General features: G+C 36.0%; 1 protein-coding gene across 4 annotated transcripts in view; it reads left to right on the top strand.

Annotated features, from left to right (window-relative positions):
- Positions 1-22,303, top strand: part of ATF2 (activating transcription factor 2) — a 54,094-nt gene that overhangs the window by 7,901 nt on the left and 23,890 nt on the right. For 3 of the 4 annotated variants that reach the window (XM_069781477.1, XM_069781479.1, XM_069781478.1), the window contains 8 exons: positions 1,978-2,046; positions 2,688-2,757; positions 5,202-5,298; positions 7,056-7,174; positions 9,282-9,410; positions 15,379-15,557; positions 15,897-16,011; positions 16,190-16,276. In XM_069781477.1, the coding sequence (XP_069637578.1) occupies positions 2,710-2,757; positions 5,202-5,298; positions 7,056-7,174; positions 9,282-9,410; positions 15,379-15,557; positions 15,897-16,011; positions 16,190-16,276 (774 nt within the window). In that variant the 5' untranslated portion in view covers positions 1,978-2,046; positions 2,688-2,709. The remainder of the gene's footprint in view (positions 1-1,977; positions 2,047-2,687; positions 2,758-5,201; positions 5,299-7,055; positions 7,175-9,281; positions 9,411-15,378; positions 15,558-15,896; positions 16,012-16,189; positions 16,277-22,303) is intronic. The other variant, XM_069781480.1, reaches the window with a different exon arrangement.

Raw genomic sequence — 22,303 nt, 5'->3', positions numbered from 1 at the left:
AGGAGGACAATACTTTTTTTCTTTTTCACAAGGATTGATTTTTAGTGTATAAATCAGGCATTCAGAATTCACAGGCATCACAAACCAAAACATGGAATCAGGTAATGACTTCATATGCAGATACGTGTTTTGGTAATATTCCTTTAAAAGAGAAAATGAGCAGACTTGAAAATTTGATCTTTACAGCTTATGACCTAAGAAAAATACTAACAGTATCGATGGAGTAGATTTTTATGGCTGATACTATGCACTTGTCAAAGACTGACAACAAGGTGTAGTAACAGAGTGGAAAAAATGCCCTACATGCACTTTTGTTAATCAAACTCTTCATCCTTTGGATAAAAAAAAAAAAGAGTTGTTTCTTGCACCTTCAGACATTTCTGATGTAACTTCTGCTCATAGTATGTATCTGTGTGTGTATATTGTAGCCATATATAACTATATGTTGCCCCATGATCAAGATTTAACAAAGCAAATTCCTTTTGAGATCTAAAGGAGACTGACTCTGTTATTGAACCTGCATTTTAAAAAAATCTGACTGTTGCGTAGCTGAACAAGGATAATAAGCTCACGAGATAGCTTTTAAGTGTCCAGATAATAAAAGGATGTAATCCTACAGCTTCATTGGTAAGGACCTTATTTTCTACCGTGAAGCCTTAGTCATGAGCATTCAGACTTGCCCATAACCTTGTTAATCCTCTTGATTGGTGACAGTACCAAGTTCATAGTTTGAACAGTTCAAGAAATATTTCATCCCTTCAGAAACTTGAGACAGGTTATGAACTCTTTGCAAAGAACAGCAGAACAATCTCCATCCCTGATTTGCTTTGGCATCCTTCCTTCAGGACATAACTGTTTCCACAAGTTGTCAGTGCCAAAGGCTCTAAAGTTTCTGGCAGCCATTCATCTCTTCTTGGCTTGTGATCTCAGCTCAGTATTCTCGTTCTGTTGAATGTATATATTTCAAAGTGACACTTTGGAATCTCCTCCACTCCACGTTTTGCTTCTTTGCTTATTGGTGCCCAACACCAAGGACACTGGGATCTCCTTCTTGCAGTAATATCCAAAAAGTCTATACAGTAGTTTTTTTACTGTACAGTTACAGGCAAAAGGATCAGGTAGTGTGTTCCCTACAGATCTCTGAGGTATTAAGTCTTAAATTATTTGCTTACGCTTACTTGATCTGTCTTGTGCCTAGTGCTAAGTGGTGTACTAGAAGTATACATTCTTAGGATGATTAGACACTTTCAGAAGCATTGTAGCTTTTCATGACCAGCCTGCTGGGGGAGAGATGGATTTATTCTGCTCATGATCTTTAATCATAAAGACATCTTTATTCATCTTTATTTGCTTCATCAAGCTAAGCAGTGTTCAGAACTAACATTGTTAGATCTCCATACAAATACTCATATTTAAAGATGAATGTGTTTCCTCCAGGGTAAAGCCACAGATGGGTTGAGAGTGCTTGTCATCTCCTGGCTAATAAGCTAATTTGGTATATTCAACTCCCCCACCACCCCTCATTACTTGACCTTAAAATGAGGTAACTTAGAGTGTTGAGATTAGTTACCACTATTGGGTTTAGTGATGTGACAACAATATCTTGATTTTATATGTTCATTGTACCAGAACTTTATTATTTTTTGTCATTGATGTCACAACATCCACATACTAGTTTTATGCTTTGTCCAGCACACGCTGGCTCAATCCTGTCTGTGTCCCTCTTTCGCTCCCTGAAGCAGAGTGATACTACCTTGCTATGTTTGTTCTGTGCTTGCAGGATGAGAGAGTAGAAGCATATCTTTCTGTCTGAGAGAAAGTGTAACTAATTAGAGCATGTATGGAAGTAAACCATTTCTTTGAAAAGCTGTTGTGTTTCATGGGTGAATTGTGGGCATTATATCATTTATCTTTACAAAATCATGTATTACTACATGTTTAACATGCATAATAATTAATATCTTCTTTCAATTACAGTTCATTGCCATGAAAAGGAGGATATGATAGTTTGCCCTATGAAACAGGTTTATAAGTGAAATCTGGCAGGTATGTGTATTAGTAAGTGTGGCGAGTATGTAAAACAGCACAAAATATAATTAATATCTATTATGTCTTAAACATTTTTAGCCTGTTGGTAATTTAGTTGTACAGCTGAAACGTTACTAAAGTACATGTTTTTGCAGTTTAATTTGTAACAATTTACATAAAGGGCTATCTGCTAACTTATCTTTAAAGATGAGCTGTAAAGATTATGAAAAGGCTAAGGAATCAACCACTTTTTCTCATTTGTTGGCACTGTGTCCTTGACTACTTGGGATTGTCTGCTGCTCTTTGTTCTTTTCTTAATTGTAGGAATTGGATCATTATTACAATGTATTTTTATTTCAGTAACAAGTTGTCTTACTATATTTTCAGATACTTTTGCAAGTAGTCATGTTAAGTACAAATACTTGCCTTTCCGATTGAGACGTGTGTTCAAAACCTGCTATGTCTCTACTGGGATTTTGTGTACCTTCCTGACAGAGCTTGGAATGCAGACTCTGTTGAATCCTGGGTATTCAGATTCTTAGTTTAGCCTGAAGGCAGAAATTCTTGCCCATGGAATATTAAGATATCCTGTGGATGTTAATGTATTGCTAATTTGTTGCAATATTTGTAAAATCTGTTCCATTCTCATTTCAATACAGGTAGCACAACGACCTGTGGAATATGAGTGATGACAAACCCTTTTTATGCACTGCCCCTGGATGTGGCCAGGTAATGGTCTGACTTGAAGTTATTAGCATTGATGAACGTAAAAGTGATATGTATTTCTAGGTATTGAAGAAAGGGGGATTTATGATAATTGGTAGAAAGTATCTATGTTTTGTTGAAAAGCAGATGACAGCCAGAATTTCTAGCATTTTGTGTGTTTATTCAGAAAATGCTATCCATAGAAGAAAAAAACTAATTAAATTACTCTTTCCGAGCTGAAAGTAATTTCATTTGTTAGCCCTGCTTTATTTGCTTTCATTAAAAAAAAAAAAAAAAAATCAAGAAACATCCTACTTTACATCAGGTAACCTATATTTTTCAGAATATTTCAATGTTAGTGGGGAGCTCATTGTGGAGCTTGCTTGTCGCTAATCTTCACAACTATGGTGACTGCAAATATTTAATGGCATAACTTTTTATGTATATTTTTGTATATAGGAAGATGCTAACAGTATGCATGCCGCAAAATATATTTCAATTCCTATTGTAGTTTTAATGTATTCTATTAAATAGCATTAGTAGATAAAGAGCTGAATGTGAGCAGAAAAGTAAAAATACTGAGTGTTTTAGCAAATGGTTGCTTAAAAGGAAGCTGTCTTAACCCTTTAATTTAGTAACCTGAAAATAAATTAATTTGCATTATCTGCTTCATGAGATGGACATCCTTGCATCCTTTATATAGAATTAATTTCTTAAGCAAGCTGAATTTTTTTCATTGTATTATCTCTGCTGCGTTTATATAGAATTGATTTCTTAAGCTGTATTTTTACATTATATTAGTGCACTTGGATTTATTTGGATTTTGACTTCAAAATATGTTCATTTTTATTCTGAAAACTTGGTTTTATGATGAATGACAGCGTTAATGTTATGTTAATGGAGCCTTCTGTATTTAAAGTGGGAAAGGACTAAGATTTCTTATGATGTCTAACATGTTCAGAGACATCAAAAGTAACAGAAGAGGACTGCCTTCTCCTAATCAACATGTTTTTCCCCATCCTATTTGAATCTCATTTCAATGTAAGCTCTGTCAGAAGTGTTTGGCAACTAAATCTCATAGAAGATGCATCATGGGGCTACAGCAGTCCTTGATTCCAGTGAAGGAGAAGTGAGAAGTTCATGTCCTGAAAATGGGCAAGGCTTCTCCAGATGCCAGCTCATACTATAGAATACAGAGAGGGAGTCAGGATCTGGAGATCCTATTCCCTCTGAAGGAGCCTGTCCATCACATAGTGGGGACAGAAAGATGTACTTAAGTCTCTTAGTGTGATAGAACACCAAAGTTCCTGGCTTAATGCTGTATCTAGAGATAAGGCACAGGAGCTATGGAGAGCTGGCCATTTGGAACCCTTGGCAACAGAGCTCTAACAAAAAAAGTGCCTGGCCTGTATCGACCTGTCTTTCAGTGATCCTGCATTTTTAATTTCCCTCTCAGCTCCCCATATACATGTCCTTTCTCACAGAAATATTCTGGATGACTGAGGTCAACTAAGCTTTCTGTATTGTTTTCTGAGAGACAACACTTGGTGTGTATCTGTTACAAGATACAAGTGGAATGACTTAAATTACTGAGGAATAATCAGAAACATAATTTGGGATTCAAATGTTCACAAAGAAAAGAACTTGAGTATTTTGTAAAATGTGTTCCTTTTAGGAAACCTGCATCTTGGGAAACATTTTCTTATATTATCTCAGTTGGAAAACTTTACTCACAACTACAGATGCATAGCAAATTTCAAGATAGTAAAAGTAAGATTGTCTTTTTACAGCACTTACTTTTTCTGCTTACTGCTTTTTTTTAAAGAAGGTACCCCAGATTTTGGGGGAAGTATGCACAAAACTGGCATAATTCTGAAAACTTGAGAGATTTTTAAAATGCAATAAGTTTAGTTCATTCACAGCTTCTCAGTTGTCTGACATTGTTCCAGTGTTTCCCACTCTATCTGCCTCTTATTTTATGTAGTAAATGGTCAGGGGCAGGAGCTGTGCTTTATTTTATTTTTATGCTATTAAATACAGTGAAGTCTGTGTTTGTGATTACAGGTCAATTTTCATTATTGTGATAATACACACAATACAGAAATCAAATAGTGGTAATCAATTACTAAACATTGTCAAGATCCATTAGTGTAGCAAATGGCTGTTTGCTAACAGTTGATGAAGTCTGCAGCACTCTGAAATTTTATCTTGGACTTTTGATGAATGCAGGTACTTATACTACCATTTCCCTGGTATCATTACTATTTAGTTACTATGAACATCATTTGAGTTTTATAATATTTCTGCTTGGTACTGTTGACCAAGGAGTGAGATATATCTGCCTAAGAGGGTTGTCTGTTAACGTAGTAATGATAATTTTACGTGTTGTAAAAATTTCTTTCTGTAGAATTGCATTTACTTTGTTCACACTCAAAATTACAACTGTTTCTTAAAACTTTCCGCTGCAGCGTTTTACCAATGAGGATCATTTGGCTGTCCATAAACATAAACATGAGATGACACTGAAATTTGGTCCGGCTCGTAATGATAGTGTCATTGTGGCTGGTTAGTATATGCTTTTATAACTAGTTTATTCACTTCTCTGCTGGAATGGGCATACATTTTATGTATTTTCTGTACATAATGCATAGACTTATGATAAGAGAATATGAAACATTTTCTTCACTATAGTTTTCTGCCATGTGTGCTTAGGCAATATTTTCTTACATAATTAGCTTTTGTCAGAATTTGAAGCCAGTATTATTCTCCGTAAGTAACTTTTATTTGGATCTGATATATAATCTTAAGTATTTTTCAATTGTCAGTACTTTAATAATTGATTAAATTATGTAATAAGCATTCAGTAAGAACACACACTAACAAAGGCTATGCCTAACAGGATTTATAAGTAGATTAACCTGTATTTAAGTTTTAATTATTCGTTGATATTACATGTCTCTTCAATTTTAAAATATGCAGTGGTTTTTTACGTACTATGGTGACATGAGAAGAATGAATTGGTAATTATTATTCTTTAAATGGCATAGTAGAAGAAAGATAAAAATTTTTTGGTTTAATTTTAACTTCAATTCAAAATACTTTTACTATATTTCCAACTCTGAATTCATGGTATATACCCTTGGTCAGTTGTAACTAACTTTTTTTGTGTGTCCAGGATCAGAAGTAATCACCAATGGATGATTGATTGCATTATAAATTTTAAAGTTCTTGAATGAAGATAGCACATGCTAATTATTCTAAAGTTACTGTCAGACTGGGGTTTTTTCAGTGGTGGAACAGCCTAAATGAACTTCACAAAGGCTTTCAGATGTTTTCTGAATTTTTTTTCCTTATCAGTGGCTAATTTGTTAGGATTAGCAGACAAAAAAATTTGTTACTCTTAAACCAGCAGTTACGCATTTTGAAATTCTAAACGTGATCCTCAGCAATGCTACCATAAGAAAGGGGACCTGTCAAATAATCAGGTGTTTGAGAATGAAACCATGGCAGTGTCTGTTTTTGCAGCCACATTCCAGCGTATGAACTGTTAGTCGTAAATGCCAGCTTACGTTAGCAAGATGCACATAATACCACTTTACAATATTTTAAATGCAGGTAACTTTGTGACAAACATGGTTAATTTTGACCTGGTAAGTGAAAAAAGGGGAATTTACATGGTGCCAAAAACTTCATAGAAAGGCTTTTTTGAAACTGCTTCATGCAATAGTCACGCAGATAGCAGAAGTCTTACGATTCCAGCTTGACTATACAGGCATCATAGGAGTCAATACAATCTTGTGTACAATATCACACTTCCTTTTAGAAATTCCACGCACTTGAAAGTAATCACTGTTCTTTTTGCAATATGAGAAGAAAGGAGTAAACTGTCTGTGAGGTGTGCACTTTTCTCTCTCTTTTTTTTTTTTTTTTCTTTTGAATTAAAGCCTTCATGTAGGCCTTATCTTTGTCTGAAAATAGAGCCTGCTTGCTCACTGAAGTGATCTGCTATGCTAGACTAGGCACTTGAGAATAGCTCCCTCTGGTTTCTGGACACAGACAGAAGAAATGCTTTGATACCCTCCCAAAACTATAAGGGGCTTACTGGTTTGCAAACTTCAGTTGCTTGTCTCCAGCAGGTGGAGTATGCCTTCTGGTTGGCCTCCCTGCAAGTCAGGAAGGAGCCTGCTTGCAATGCGTAAGAGAGTTCTTAACCACGTTGTCTCTTTCTGTTTGCTTTTATTCTGAAAAATATTTACGATAAGTAGGTTAATAAATGGTATTTTAAAAATAAAATTTTGGGGGTTTTGTACACTTCATTTCAGATCAGACTCCAACACCAACTCGATTCTTGAAGAACTGTGAAGAAGTGGGCTTATTCAATGAATTAGCAAGTCCTTTTGAAAATGAGTTTAAAAAGGCTTCTGAAGATGACATTAAGAAAGTATGTTCAAAAACTTTTTCTTCTCAGAGCTTCTACTTTTTTTGTATGAGAAATTCCATTTCAAAAAGCAAACTTTGGATTTATATATTGCCTTCTAAACTATACCAATAATCATTTGCCAGCTGCTTGTCTGTGTTGTATGGAGATAATACAAATCTAAGATTACTATTCTGAAGGTTAGTTTACCTGATTAATTTTGCATAGTTAGCATGGACAATGGAACACATTGACTTTTTCTTAATTCTTTAAGTATCTAGTCTATATCTGTTGAAGTTAATCATTAGCTTTGATTGAAATTTTATTAGACCCTGAATAAGCAGAAAATAATTCTGAAAAGTAAAGAGGTTTTGCAGAAAAAAACCCATACATTTGCAAGAAACCAATGTGAAAAGAATAGTGTGTGAACACTGACTATTTTGGTTAGTTTTAAAATACCGATGTTATTCGAAGAACCAATAGTCATGATAATCAGAGTTAAATACTAACTAAATTTAAAGAATTGTCAGTAATTTGGTTATAATTGATTTCAACATATAGTGAATATACTTTTGCTGATAAATTATTGATCACAACCTAAACATCTACTTTTTTCTTAATGTACAGATCGAAATAGAGGAAAAATTTGGACTGTATCTGTTTAGCAACTTCATGGTTTTATGAGGAACTTCCCATACATTTTGTTGTTTCTTCTATTTATTTTTGTACTTCTCAGTCATAACTGGTTAGGGGCCCAAACATTTAAACACTTCTGCAAATGAAAAATTTTGTTCAATGTCCCCTTTGAAAAATTTTGCCTTTGGTTGATTACCTGGTTGACTTCCAGAGGCAGTGATAAAAAAATGTATTTTTGTACTCATGTATACAGATTTTGTAGAATCAGTATCTGCGTTTTCTTTGTTTCAGTAAAGATTTTAATAGGTACTCATGAATAGGATGGATTATTATCCATTCCTTACAAAGCCTCACCCTTGCTTTGTTACCACAACTATACCAAATCATTATTTTAAATTTTTTTTTTAAATTGGTGTATGCTAACTGTTCTTAAAACACTACATACGGTAATACCAATTCTGGATTTACTAATACTGTCTTTTCTGTGTAATTCACCACTGCCTTGGAGGAGGTAATAGGCATTGCAAAATATTTTAAACATTTTAGCAATTTTTTTCATTGATACTAATTTTCCAAGCTGCCCTGTGTGTTATGAGAAGAAACACAGTCCTGCTGTATTTCTGGTTGATTAATATACATAAGCAATCATGGCAAGGGGTGGAAAAATTTACCATAATAGCACACTTTCTACGGCGTTGATAGTTGGGGTTTTTTTCTGTAGTATTTCGTATTCAGACGTGGTATGAAAAGAGATTCCACTTTTAACAGTCTTCCCTGCCCATTAGTAATATATTCCTTAGGAAAACTAGGAATTGAATTGAATTGAAAAAAGCATCTAGAAGAATGTAAATACAAGATGAGCTTTGGGGGAAGTTTCTTTCAAAAGTATTTGTATAGCAGACCAGATTGGAGTATAGGCTTTCAAATCTAAATTATTGCTTTAAGTAATTTTATAACTTAATTTCTTTGTGGTATTTCAGATGTCCTGGTGGATTTTATCTGTGTAGTAACATAAAACTTGCTTTTTCAATAATTATTTGCTGCAATAAGTTTGAAATTAATTGTCCACTGTAGCTTTCTTAACTTGGAAATGTAGTGAGGATTTTGTGCTTTGTAGCATGTGATATAATAATTTATAGAAGGATAATACCTTCTTTTAACTGTAATTTTTAAGGGTAGCACAGTCCTTCCTCAGCTATAATTTTCCTGTGACCCTGAGGAAAGAGAAACTTTAAGAGTGTTTTTAACTTTCAAGAAGAAAATACTTAGTTTGACATTGGTATTGAAAGACCAAGCGTTACTGAAGATTGGTGTTTGTGCAGATGCTGGAAAAATAGCCTTGACTGGTAATGCATCTGCATCAAGATCTTCCAAACATCAGCACCTGTCTGTTGTTATAAGGCTGATATTTCTCTTTAGTTGTTTACATTTTCTTGCGTATTTTAATTTTTTAGAGAGTAATTACAGTAATTTTGCTTTACCCTGTTGCTCTTAGATGCCTCTAGATCTGTCTCCTCTTGCAACACCAATTATAAGAAATAAAATTGAAGAACCTTCTGTTGTAGAGACAACTCATCAAGATAGTCCTTTACCTCATCCAGAGTCTACTACCAATGATGAAAAGGTCAGAACCTTTTTTTGTTTGTTTGTTTTGGAATTTATTTTTTGAATCTTCTGATGATCTGCACATTTGTTGTACACAATGATAGCCACACTACTTAACTGGTTGAAAGGAAAAGAATTTTTGTTTGCCATATTCCTGTGGATATATACTTAATTGTTCAATTCTTTAGTTAGCTTTGCTCACCGCAATTATTTCTTTGCCTCACACTGGCCATCCAGTAAAGCTAGAAAGGAAACCAAATTTAATATTCATGCTGTGTTAGAAAATGCTAAAGGGGCCCTTTATTCTGTTTTATGTATCATCGTTCATAAAGCAAAAAAAGTTCAGTTTCTTTGATTTTTTTTTTTAATATTGTCAACAGTTTGCTACTCTTCATGTGTACATTTTTATCCTATGTTTTACCATAAATTGTTTTGTAGAACAGCAGGGGATGTTCTACAAAAATGTACAGAGATGAGTGGGCTGACTTTCAAAGCTAAGCACCAGATAATTTTGTTTCAAGTTTTATACTCTTTAAGCTATGGCAGTATGTTTAAAAGTGGTGATCACAGGCATTTGCTTGTTTAGTGTTTACTTGAATATTCATAGAAGACTGAGGTGTTGTCTGTCACTAGAGGATGTTGCAGTCAAACCAGTTTTAGAACTATTGCTCTAAAGAAGAAATAAATGGTTTAATAGTAATGATAACTTCGATATGTGACTTGCAGTGTTTCCATCATGTCAAGTTCTCTTGAAGAACACAAAACAAAGCAAAATCAGTGAAATGAACTAATTTATTGCTATTCCTACTTCAATAAATAAAAATATTAGGAGCAGAACATAATAAAGCAATATGGTTGCTCTAGTCAGTCTTTTTTCTATGTGCATCTTCAGTGGGCAGTCTGCATTTGAGGGACTTAGATACCTTATTCCCAAAAATCAGCAGGACTTTTTAGGATCACAAGGTAATTCAGGTTGGAAAGGACTTCAGGATTTCCTGGTCCAACTTCCTCCTCAAAGCAGGGGTTAACTCTGAGGTGAGACCAAGTTACTCAGGGCTTTACGCAGTCTGGTCTTGAAACCTCTGAGGGAGGAGGGAGGCTGCACAACCTCTCAGTGATACCCATTCCAATGCCAGGCTATCCTTGTAGTGAAAGTATTTTTCTTTGGATCCAATCTGAACCTCTCTGGTTTCAACTTGCACCCCCTTCTCTTATCCTGCCAGCAGACACCAATATGAGAAGAGCCTTAAGTGTGTGACCAAAATTTAAGAGAGTTTCAATTCAGATTTGTCTTTACAAAGCTTCGCTGAGTTTTATTAGTTAGCAAGGATGAGTAATCATAGGTAATCAAGGCAATCGTATAGTCTCAAAAATAGTAAAAGTAGTTTAAAGGAATACATGTAAAGAGCTGCTTGGATTAAGCAAATCACAGTCCAAATCTTAAGTCTTCTTTATTTCATTTCTTCTTTATTTCAGAGGTTAGTTTATTTTTTCACTGCAAATACTTACTCTAACTACTCTAATTTTGGCAGGAGATAATATTAATATCTTTATACAGTAGTGGTTCAGTATCTCATTAGCATCATTACAAGTGAAAATTATATCTCAATGCTTGGCAGTACTTATAAACTTGTCTCATTCATGATGTAATTTCAGTGTTGTCACTGTAACAGTGCTGAAGTGAAAAGCTGCTGCTGCTCAATGCTGTTCTGATGTCTGATTGTAGAGACAAGCTGAGCAAGGATGAGGGTGCTGCTTGGAGTGTGCTGCTGCTGAATGTGGCCTGCAGAAGTTGAGAAATGTGAGCAGAGTGTTGCTGTTTTCTCAGTTAGATTTTTATATTCTCCTTCTATAGATGTATTGAAGGAGGAAAGGGTTTTTTTCAGGGCATAGCTGGTTTTAAAATACGTATGCCACTGTAACCATTTCATTGGCTGAATATATTTTAGTAGCCTTAAATGATTACAGCCTGTTAATGTATGTGCAAGACAGTTCTAATTTTCCTTGTAGTTGTCAAAGGAATTTCTTAGAGACTTAAAAAATTATGCTTAATTCTTTTCCTAGTTTTCCAAGAGTTCCCTGAGTTCCATTAGCCTTCAATAAGCGTTGATATTCTCCTTTGAATAGATCAAGGTATTATTAGAAGTATATAAAGCCTTTTAGCCTTAAAATAATAAGCAAATGAAACCTAATTTATTCTTTGAGAACTTTCAAACTCATTATAGTTGCTTATTAATAGTACTTCAAAGGGTGACAGTTTCACAAGTTGCTTAGTTGTTGTCAGATAGCTAATTGCCTAACTTAATTATTTTAAAACCAATTGTTTTCTTACAGTAATAATCAATTACAGTATTAGTTTTGGCCATCTACATTTCTGTATAAAGAATTCTGTGTATTCACTGATAGCATTAGGAAGTTATTGCATGATATTTGCTTTTAGATACAAAATACTTGCAAATATGCATCTCTGAAAACACTTCTTAAATAAAGTAACTATCCTGTTCTGTAAAATATTTTCCAATTCAGTGGTTTTTAGTTCGAGTTGGAGAGGTCCTTTAAATAAGTCTCTAATATCTTTGAATAGGCTTAAACTTCTTTCTTGTGAAGGTGGATAAAGGTAAGATGACTTTGTCTTAATCTCGTGATTGCAAATTAATCTGTTTTTCATGTTCTTTAGCAGAATATATTTACAAACTATTTTATTTCAGACAAAATTTATACTTGATTAGTGCAATGCTTTGATGACCAATTAGTATGTTCTATCAGACTGGTGTGCCAATGGTTTTGGTTTTATATGCTAATAAAATGTCAGTTTCCTTTAAATACATACTTCTTAAATCTGCAGCTTGTGTTACTATCACATTGTTGCAGTAACTAGCACATGCTTGCATTTTTCAGTGTAGCATAGAGCGAGTTAGTGTAAGAAGTAAAGAGGAAGTTGAAAATACTTTGTTTTCAACTGTATAAACACACTTGTCAGTAAATGTGTTATTCCTTTAATGGTTGAAGATCGTTTCTGGTCTTTCAAACAAAGCACAAATGCTATCTTTAATAACACACAGAAATAATTGTGTGCATGTGAGGTTTCTGTTTTCAGAATTTCATAGATTCATTTCAGAATTTTATACATTAATCTTCTGACCATTGCTGAAATCTGGTTTCCATAGATCACTTTGTCTAAAAGTTGCAAATTGCCTTTTTCCTAGCAGGGGATCAAGCCAGGGAGAGACCCAGTTTTACAGTCGGTATTTTTAGAACACCCATCAATTAAGCTGTTATTAATGGCCAATAAGTATTCACAGAGTGGCATAACTTACTCGCTAATTCATACATAGTTACCTGGTTGCAGCAACAGTTGGGAGGCCAATCCCAGCTGCTTGCCCAGAGGTAGAAGGTTGTACTGACATGCCAGTGACTTCTAGGTGGGTGTTCGGAAAGTGTTCAAGGTCGTGTTGGATGGGGCTCTGACAAACCTGATCTAGTGAAAGATATCCTGGCCCCTGGCAGAAGGGTTGGACTAGATGATCTTTAAAGGTTGCTTCCAACTCCAACCATCCTGTGATTCTATGAAAGTCCTTCAAGGGGTCCATTCTTTCATCAAATGTATATATAATCCTGTAGTCGTTGTTCGCATATAGCAGCCACCATGGTTTTAGAAGTTGTCTGAATTGTACAGCATGTTCATGCTAGCGTACAGATTCAGCTGGTGTTCTGAGTTTATGAATCATTGCAAATTCAACAGGGCCAGTTTTCTCTGGAGCTTATCTGTTCTTGGGAGATTTTTGCACACTGCCTCTCAGCACTTTTCTTCTTGGCCTTCTGTATTTTGGTAGCTATTTCCCCACCCCCACACACAGGTACTTACAGAAGCCATGGGCACAAACCTATACAGAAGGGGCTGTTATGGCATTACTGTTGTTGAGACTGTGTGAATATCTGGTTAGGTTACATTTTTGTATTACAGCTATATACATGGCTCCATGGCTGCTGTTAGCTGACTGTCTTTTTCCCCTTTTTTATGGAAATAAGAATTACTTTGCCATTGCCACTTGTTCTGTGGTCTTCGTATATCTACATTTACATTTATACATATACCTTTATATCTGTGTGGTTGCCATGTATGAACGTGTTTCAGGTGAAAGGAAGAACAAGAGCTCTTAAACCTCTCTTGGCTGTTAGGGGCAAGTATGGGTGTGTTCCTGTGTCAGATCCCTACAGTGGGAATGGACTTTCTAGTGGCTTCTTGCTCACAGTAACAAGATGGGTAATAGTGGCAAACAGCAAGCAGGAAAGGGTGAAGCTGAAACCAGTGAAGGACGACACAATATTAATTTCGGAATTGACCATTGCCAAAAGATTATCAGGGCAAGTATTCTCCCCTTATATCTTCCTCTGATTTCCCAGTCAAGCAGTTCGGTCTCCTTTATGTTTTCCCTGTGGCTCTTCTCACTGAATAAGATCTGTATAGCTGTTAATACCAAATCCCTTATTCGCAAAGGAGTGTTTAATCCTGTCCTAAGAATATGCATTAGTCAACTCTTCCCAATTTTTAATTCTGTTTCTGCAATTTCATACTGGATGTTTTCTTCTTTTGACTGAATGCTCATCTGTAATTCTAGGCACTGTGTTCAGATATTATAACATTTATAAATATACCAGACTGATACTAAAGAAAAAAATTCTTGCTTTCCTCAGTACAACTCACTGTTATTCTCCAAAAACTTATTCACTGTAAATAAATACTCTTTTAGGTCCCTTGGAAAAGCCTGAATGAACTAATGAACCCTGATGACAAATCTAGCCTCTGAGATTTTGAAGGGAGAAAATGTCATCATCTAAAGTCCTTTCTTTTTTAAAGCCCGCGGTTTGCCAGCCTACTTATAGTTCTATGAAGTGCTCAGAGGAGCACATGCATTTTGCAATGGATGTATAAAAAGAAAAAAAAAATCTTTAAGACAACTAAGTCCTTACTGCTTAAATCTTTGTGGATGAATTTTAAAAACTTAAGCTTAATTCAGACAGATGGTAATCAATGTAGCCTGTATGACACAGGTATGAGATGTTCTCTTTGAATTCGATTTAACAGTGGAGCAACTAAAGTCAGCTGGTCTTAAGAGTGTAGTTTTATGTGCCATTGATTGCAGTAGCTAGTGTCAAAAGAATTAATAACTTGGAAAAACCCTGTCTCAAAGTAAATCTGAAGTTTGACAATATCAAAGATTTCCTGAGAAGGAAGGCATTGCTTACAATAAGGCATTTCTACGTTTTCAGAAACAGCAAATGCAGGTACTACATTCTAATTGATAATGTACTTTACCTGATTACTAAGAACTATAGTCAATTCTGTCTCCTATTTACTTGCAACTGAGGAAATTTAATTTCTGTGCTCAAATCATTTCTTCTGCATCAGGATACTCATATTTTGCAAAGCTATGAATGTAACACTCCAAGTATTTTTAACTTGGTAGCACTTCAGTTAAGAGAAGTACATGGGTAAGGGATAAAGGCTTAAAAAGAAGACAGATTTTTTTTTTTCCTTTTTACTGAACCATAAAACTCTTTTGTTTCTCTTTTGTTTTAAATCTGGAACAATGGACTGAAACTGAAATGTACATAAGGACACCATAAAATGTTTTCCTCATTCAGAGTGTGGGTAGACATGATGGTGCTGATAGCGCCATGAGTTTCTTGGCAAAAAACCCCAACCTGATCAAAACTGAATTATAATTAATAGTGGGCTTAGCATAAATTGAGCCAGGGTTTGTCATAAAACTAAAATCAGTGTTGTTGGAACAATTTCAGTTTGGTTTAAATGATTCATCTGAAGGTTTGGGGATTTTTTTATGTTTTTAATTGTATAACTGATTCTACTTGCATAATGTTATAGAAATTCTGATTTGTTCCATCAAACTGTGTTCATTTAACAGTCGGAATTAATGGTCTATAATTGTATTTTACAAACTGATTAATCTTTTGGTTTTCCTCAGGAAGTGTCACTGCAGCAGACTGCACAGCCTACATCAACGATAGTTCGTCCAGCATCGCTACAGGTTCCTAATGTACTACTTACAAGTTCTGACTCAAGTGTTATTATTCAGCAGGCAATACCATCACCAACATCTAGTACTGTTATTACCCAGGCTCCATCCTCTAACAGACCAATAGTGTAAGTTACATAAATCTTAGTAAAATGTTTTCTTACAGAATTTGAAAATATTTTATCTTGCTTACTTTCAGTTACTGTTTCTGCAGTTAATGTACAAATTTGAGATGCTTTGGTGTAATGTGGTGCTTTACTACATATGAAACATACAACTTTCACTACATGTGAAATGTAATTCCATGTTCTCTACATTACTAAGTTCATATTTTTTGATCTCCAAATAAATATTACATTACAACTGTAAACAAACAAACAAACAAAAAAAAACCAATTTAAAATAATGTGTAAACTTGTTCTCTTTTCTGGATAAGTTTTCTTTTATATAGTTCATTCCTTTTTCAGTCCAGTTCCAGGTCCTTTTCCTCTGCTGTTACATCTTCCTAATGGACAAACCATGCCTGTTGCTATTCCTGCATCTATCACAAATTCTAATGTGCATGTCCCTGCTGCAGTTCCAGTAAGTAAGCATGATGCTATATTAATTTGAAAGTGGAGCAGATTTGCATAAGTGCAGCATAGAACTTCATTTTAAGCAGCTTGATAGCTGTTTTGTCTTCAGAGGGTAGTGCTGTCATGTGCTCTCTATTATGATAACATACTCAGGTTTTCTTCATTTTTATACTTTATCTGGTCAGCTTGTTAGACCTGTCACCATGGTGCCTAGTATCCCAGGAATCCCAGGGCCTTCCTCCCCACAGCCAGTGCAGTCTGAGGCTAAATTGGTAAGTGAAAAACTCCATTATTCCTCAAGAAGAATAACTTGAGAAATTAATTAAATTCTGTTGCTTTTTAAAACAGCTTTAGTTTTCTTTTGTTAGTCTAAATTCTGCAAGTACAAATTTAATAAAAACAGAAAAATAACAGCTGCATTTATTTTACAGTTATTTCAAATTCCAGCCTATGTTAGTTCGGTTGTTAATAGTCATTTTGATCTTACTTTCAATCATTCTTTTAAATGAACTAGATTTTTAACTAAATTCCTTCTTGCTCCTTGTATTGGAGGATAGCAAATATTAGCTGGAAGAAAGACAAGATTAGTAGCATGTTAACAGTGAACATCACCTTCAGAGAAGCAGAATATGTTTCCTCCCAAAGGATATGATATTTCTTTAAAAATCTAGAGAAAGAAGAAGGTTTTTTTAACAATGTTTTCAGAATCTCAACTGAATATAGTCCATTTGGCAAGAGTTATGTATTACTGACATACTTAGGAAATTGTTTTGTGTGGAGGTTGTTTCTCTTGTGTCGGGGCAGTTTTGGGGGTTTGGGGGTTATTTGGGAAAATCATGAGTAAAACAAGCAGAATAAAGTTTGTTTTTTTAAAATATTAGTGATCCAGTTACGGTGGTAGTTTGAATTAATCAATTTCTCAAAAAAATTTCTGCAACATTAGGTAGTTGCTTCTCTGCTGTCTTGTTTGTTTGTTCCAACTGTTCTAAAGCAATAGAAAATATATTATTAAAAAATAATTAACTCTTTTATATATTTACAAGATGCCTCTGTAAACAGTATCTGTCTTGTGAAGTAGTGTTCCTCTTCTGACTGTGTGCTAAAAAAGAATTAGGAACACCTGCTACTTAAAATATATTTTTGTACATCAATATAGATAAGTGGGAGGATGCCCTTAACATCCTTCGATATCTCATTTCTCTCAACCCAAACCTGTGGGCTTTCTTCCCTTACCCATTTTCTCTCCTCAATGCACAATATGAAAAACTGAGTCTGGGAATACTAATTATTATGCTGTCCGGAGTAATGGCATTCCCGCATAGTGGGCACACTCGACCACATTCACCAAATACTGAAATTATTGTGGAGAGCTGGTCACCAGTGCATTGACATTTCTTAATGCTGTCAGGTCTTCCTTCATTTTCCTCCTCTGTTGCACACGATGACTTTTAAAATAATATAGAGAGGGACAGAAAGGAAGAAGGTCTGTCTCTGTGCATCCTTGTCCCCCTAGGAATGGGAAAAGGAATCCTTTAATACCTGAGGAAATACTTACCAGCTCTGATGAGATGAATTTATCTTAAATCCAGGAGAGAACATTGTAAGAAAGTGAAAACAAGAGCTGTTTTCTCAGAAATTGCACGTTCCTTGTAGTCAGGAGACTCATGCACTGAGTGTGAAATCCAGGAGGAACTGGTTCCAAATAATTTTTTAGATGAGCAAGAAATTAGGTTTTTAAGCATATTACTGAGTGATTTGCTTTTACAAACCTTTAAAGAGGGGAAGGAAATACATGTATGTGGTGAAGACTTTGATCTCACATTGGAAGAAGCAATCACTCGGATGCAAAGAAAAACAAAGATCATTAGACTTAAAATTTAACAGTCTCATTAGTCTTCTCGTTAGAATTTAGCTAATATATGCACTTCAGTGATTGCTTATCTTTTTTTTAAGTGAGACTGTAAAAAGAGTATTTGCAGTATTTCTTCTTTCCTTTCTTGTCGCTTAATATAAAGCATGAGCAGAATTCAAGAATATCAGAATTATGTATATTTCTTATGCTCATTTACTTCTATATAGTGCCTGTTCACAAAAATAAAAACTTTATTTCTTATCACTCGTAAAGTAAAAGCAGTTTAATGAGAAACTTTATGTAGGAAAGCTTCCAACAGGAAGACTAACTATGCCGTGTGATGCATTGTTGGCAGAAATGGGATGGTTTATTAACTGTAAAGTTCCCTTTAATTTTTAAAATTTAAGTCTTTGTGATGCCAAATCCTTTCTTTTTCACGTATCTCTTGAAAATAATTTTGCTTGCTACATACTAAATTCTGCAAAGGTATGGTAGTCAGGTTTATTTTTCACTTGTGTTCCTGGTTAAGCCAACAGAAGACTTAATATTTAGTTTTACGGCTACTTGTTTGCTTTTTATTTCCTTAATACTAAACATTTAAAGTTGAAATATAAGCTATTACACTGAAGTTTAATAAGTGTACGGTGTATCATTCATCACAGTCTATGTTTCACCTATTAACAGGATACTGCAATTTGTGGATTTATTGGTAAGTTTTAGTTAGCAGAACACTTCCTGTGTCCTTTTGCCTACCATAGCCACATTTCTCCCTCATGCTGGGAGGCAGTCCTGAAGGGCAAAGGAGTCCAGGAAGGTTAGTGACCTGCTACACCACTTAGACACACGCAGTTCTATGGGGCCGGATGGGATCCACCCAAGAATACTGAGGGAGCTGGAGAAGTGCTCACCAGGCTACTTTCCATCGCTTTATCAGCAGTCCTGGCTAACCAGGGAGGTCCCAGTTGACTGGCAGTTAGCAAATGTGATGCCCATCTACAAGAAGGGGTGGAAGGAGCATCTGGGGAACTCCAGGCCTGTCAACCTGACCTCAGTGCCAGGGAAGGTTATGGAGCAGATCATCTTGAGTGCCATCACATGGCAAATACAGGACCAGGCAATTAGGCCCACTCAGCATGGGTTTATGAAAGGTGGGTCCTGCTTTTGACTAACCTGATCTCCTTCTATGATAAGGTGACCCACTTAGTGGACAAGGGAAGGGCTGCAGATGTGTCTACCTAGGCTTTAGTAAAGCCTTTGACACCATTTCCCACAGCATTCTCCTGGAGGAACTGGCTGCTCATTTTTTGGACGGGCATACTCTTCGCCGGGTAAAAAACTGGCTGGATGGCTGGGCCCAGAGTTGTGGTGAATGGAGTTAAATTCAGTTGGCAGCCAGTCACAAGTGGTGTTCCCCAGGGCTGAGTATGGGGGCCAGTTCTGTTTAACATCTTTATCAGTGATCTGGGTGAGGGGATTTAGTGCACCCTCAGTAAGTTTGCAGATGACACCAAGCTGGGTGGTAGTGTTGATCTGCTCAAGGGTAGGAAGGCTCTACAGAGGGAAACGGACAGCCTCGATCAATGGGCCAAGGCCAGCTGTGTGAGGCTCAACAAGGCCAAGTGCCGGGTCCTGCACTTCGGTCACAGCAACCCCATGCAGCGCTACAGGCTTGGGGAAGAGTGGCTGGAAAGCTGCCCGGCGGAGAAAGACCTGGGGGTGCTGGTTGACAGCCGGCTGAATATGAGCCAGCAGTGTGCCCAGGTGGCCAAGAAGGCCAACAGCATCCTGGCCTGCATCAGAAATAGTGTGGCCAGCAGGAGCAGGGAAGGGATTGTTCTCCTGTACTCGGCACTGGTGAGGCCACACCTCTAATACTGTGTTTGGTTTTGGGCCCTTCACTACAAGAAAGACATTGAGCTGCTGGAGCACATCCAAAGTAGGGCAACAAAGCTGGTGAAGGGTCTAGAGAGCAAGTCCTATGAGCAGTGGCTGAGGGAACTGGGGTTGTTAAGTCTGGAGAAAAGGAGGCTGAGGGGAGACCTTATCGCTCTCTACAACTACCTGCAAGGAGGTTGTAGTGAGGTGGGCGTCAGCCTCTTCTCCCAAGTAACAAGTGATAAGATAAGAGGAAAACGGCCTCAAGTTGCGCCACAGGAGGTTTAGATTGGATATTGGGAAAAATTTCTTCACCAAAAGGGTTGTCAAGCATTGGAACAGGCTGCCCAGGGAAGTGGTGGAGTCACCATCCCTGGAGGTATTGAAAAGACATGTAGATGTGGTGCTTAGGAACATGGTTTAGTGGTGGACTTGGCAGCGTTAGGACTTGATTATCTTAAAGGTCTTTTCCAACCTAAACGATTCTATGAAGTCTGTCAGCCTAGTATCCTTAGTGTTTTTTGGACAGAAAGCTGTATGAAAGGGTGAAGCTGTGATGTTCCCTTCTCAACAATCAAGGCCCAGGAGTCAGGATTTTTATGGGTCTTTGGAATTTTCTTAGCTGTTGCTTTATTTTATTTGTTATTTATTATTTGGAGAAATTTTTTGTTGCTCTTTATAGACAGACCTTGCAGTCTCACGGATTTTTTCATATTGCATTATAAAATGTAGAAACAGAATATGTAGCAAATACAAAAAACATGCTCGAATAGTTTCGTAACATTGCAACTATTTCCTCAGATATTAAAGTAAGTTTGGTAGTGTATGGGATGCAAGATTTGGAAAGTTAACGTGTTTTTTCATGTCTCCAAAGAGTTTTGTCATATATGCTTTTGGCCGTAGTTGTTTGAATCTTTCTTTTATTCAAAGACCATACTTTCCTAATATGGTATGCTGCATTTTCTACTATCGTATGTATGACAGTACTGTCTCAAGGTATTCTTACTTGACACAGATCTACCTACTTCAGAGGTTGAGTAAAATTCTTGAAGAGCTGTTTGCAGTAACTTTGTCATTTCAGGATGCAATATCCCCAAATTGCTGACTTGGTATCAGATATAGCTGAAGTGTTATCAGATATAGACCTGTCCCATGTAGAAGGCACAACTCCTTATGTTTTGGCTGAAATACCTGGTACAAACCAAGGCAGGAGCCAGGCACTTCCCTTCATTAGTGCTTTGTGCCTTTCTTTAGAGAGGCTATTTCTGCAGTTCATTTCTTGCATGACATTTCAAGGAACTGACATATTTTAGTTTTGTAATAAGAAAAGCACTTTGTGCTCTGATTTCATTTCTTGTCTCAATTATTCATTTCTTTTACCTGTTTACAAAAGGCTACTGTTGTGTAGACTTCCCTTTTTTTTTTTTAAGTGAAGGTGAGAAAAATCAAATTAGAGATTGTAGTGCCATTATTTCCTAATGCTATGGAGTTTAATTATTTAAATATGGATTTGGGGAACTTAATTTCTATATTTTTATTAATGTGAAAACAAAACACTTTTCATCTATCTTGATGAATACCTGTTGTTTCCTTCTGAGTTCCATATACCAAATTGTACATAAAGCATCATATATTTCTTTATATAAAATAATGAATGAACTTCAGTGAAAAAATCCTGACGTTTTGATTTCTAAAAGCTAAAGCTTAAAATAACTGGCAGAAGACGTCTTTGGTAATGGGCCTAGAATGCCTTCCTATAACACAATTAAAATTTTTCTTCAGCTATCCTAGAAGTCTTAAAAACCCTTTAAAGGTAAGGGAACTAACATACTTGCTGGATATTTTTTTTCCCCCGCTATGGGCAGCTTTTGGAGACTTTTTTTCAGTTCATAAATGGGCTCTCTTACAACATTTGATAGTGTTTTTAGATTAGAGTGTCCAAACTTAATGCTTAATAATCAGAACTGTGCATATTTATTTCTATATTTGGTAAAGTTTTCAGTCTGAAGGGTCAAACCCCTTCAGTGTGGCAGTTTTGGTTATTCATGTGAAGTGAGTTACTGAGATGTCACTTCTAGAACTCTCTTCTTTCTTTGCTGAAATGCTCTTTTCTCTGGTTACTATTAAAGTTGCCTGACACTAACAGATGAATTCCATGGAGGGACAGTTGCACGTGAGAACAGGTTCACCGAGTGAAATGGCAGGTAGAAAAATATATACAAACTGCAAGGAATAATGACTGGGAGGAAAAAAAAAAGTTGTAAACAAAAAAACCATAAAAGCTGTGAGAGACAAAAATTTAAAAATGCAGTGAGCCAAATCCTTATGATTGGTGACATTATTGCAAGGGGCTCCCAACTGAAGCAGCTGAAATTTAGTGGAAGAGTGAGTTAAGCACAATCTTAGTGTCTGCTTCAGCACAGAAGCATATACAGTGCTGTATGTGTTTCAGTGCTGTGGGATAATTACATTAAATTAGATTGTATTTTAATTTTATTGTCCAATATTGAAGTTATTGTAGTGAACGTAGCTGGTCCATTCACACCTGTGGAAGACACTGTTACTATAGTTT

The sequence above is a fragment of the Haliaeetus albicilla genome, chromosome 4 (assembly GCF_947461875.1).
Source record: "Haliaeetus albicilla chromosome 4, bHalAlb1.1, whole genome shotgun sequence".
Taxonomy (NCBI): domain Eukaryota; kingdom Metazoa; phylum Chordata; class Aves; order Accipitriformes; family Accipitridae; genus Haliaeetus; species Haliaeetus albicilla.
Note: the sequence above shows the minus strand (reverse complement) of the source record. Positions and strands in the feature narration are given on the sequence as shown.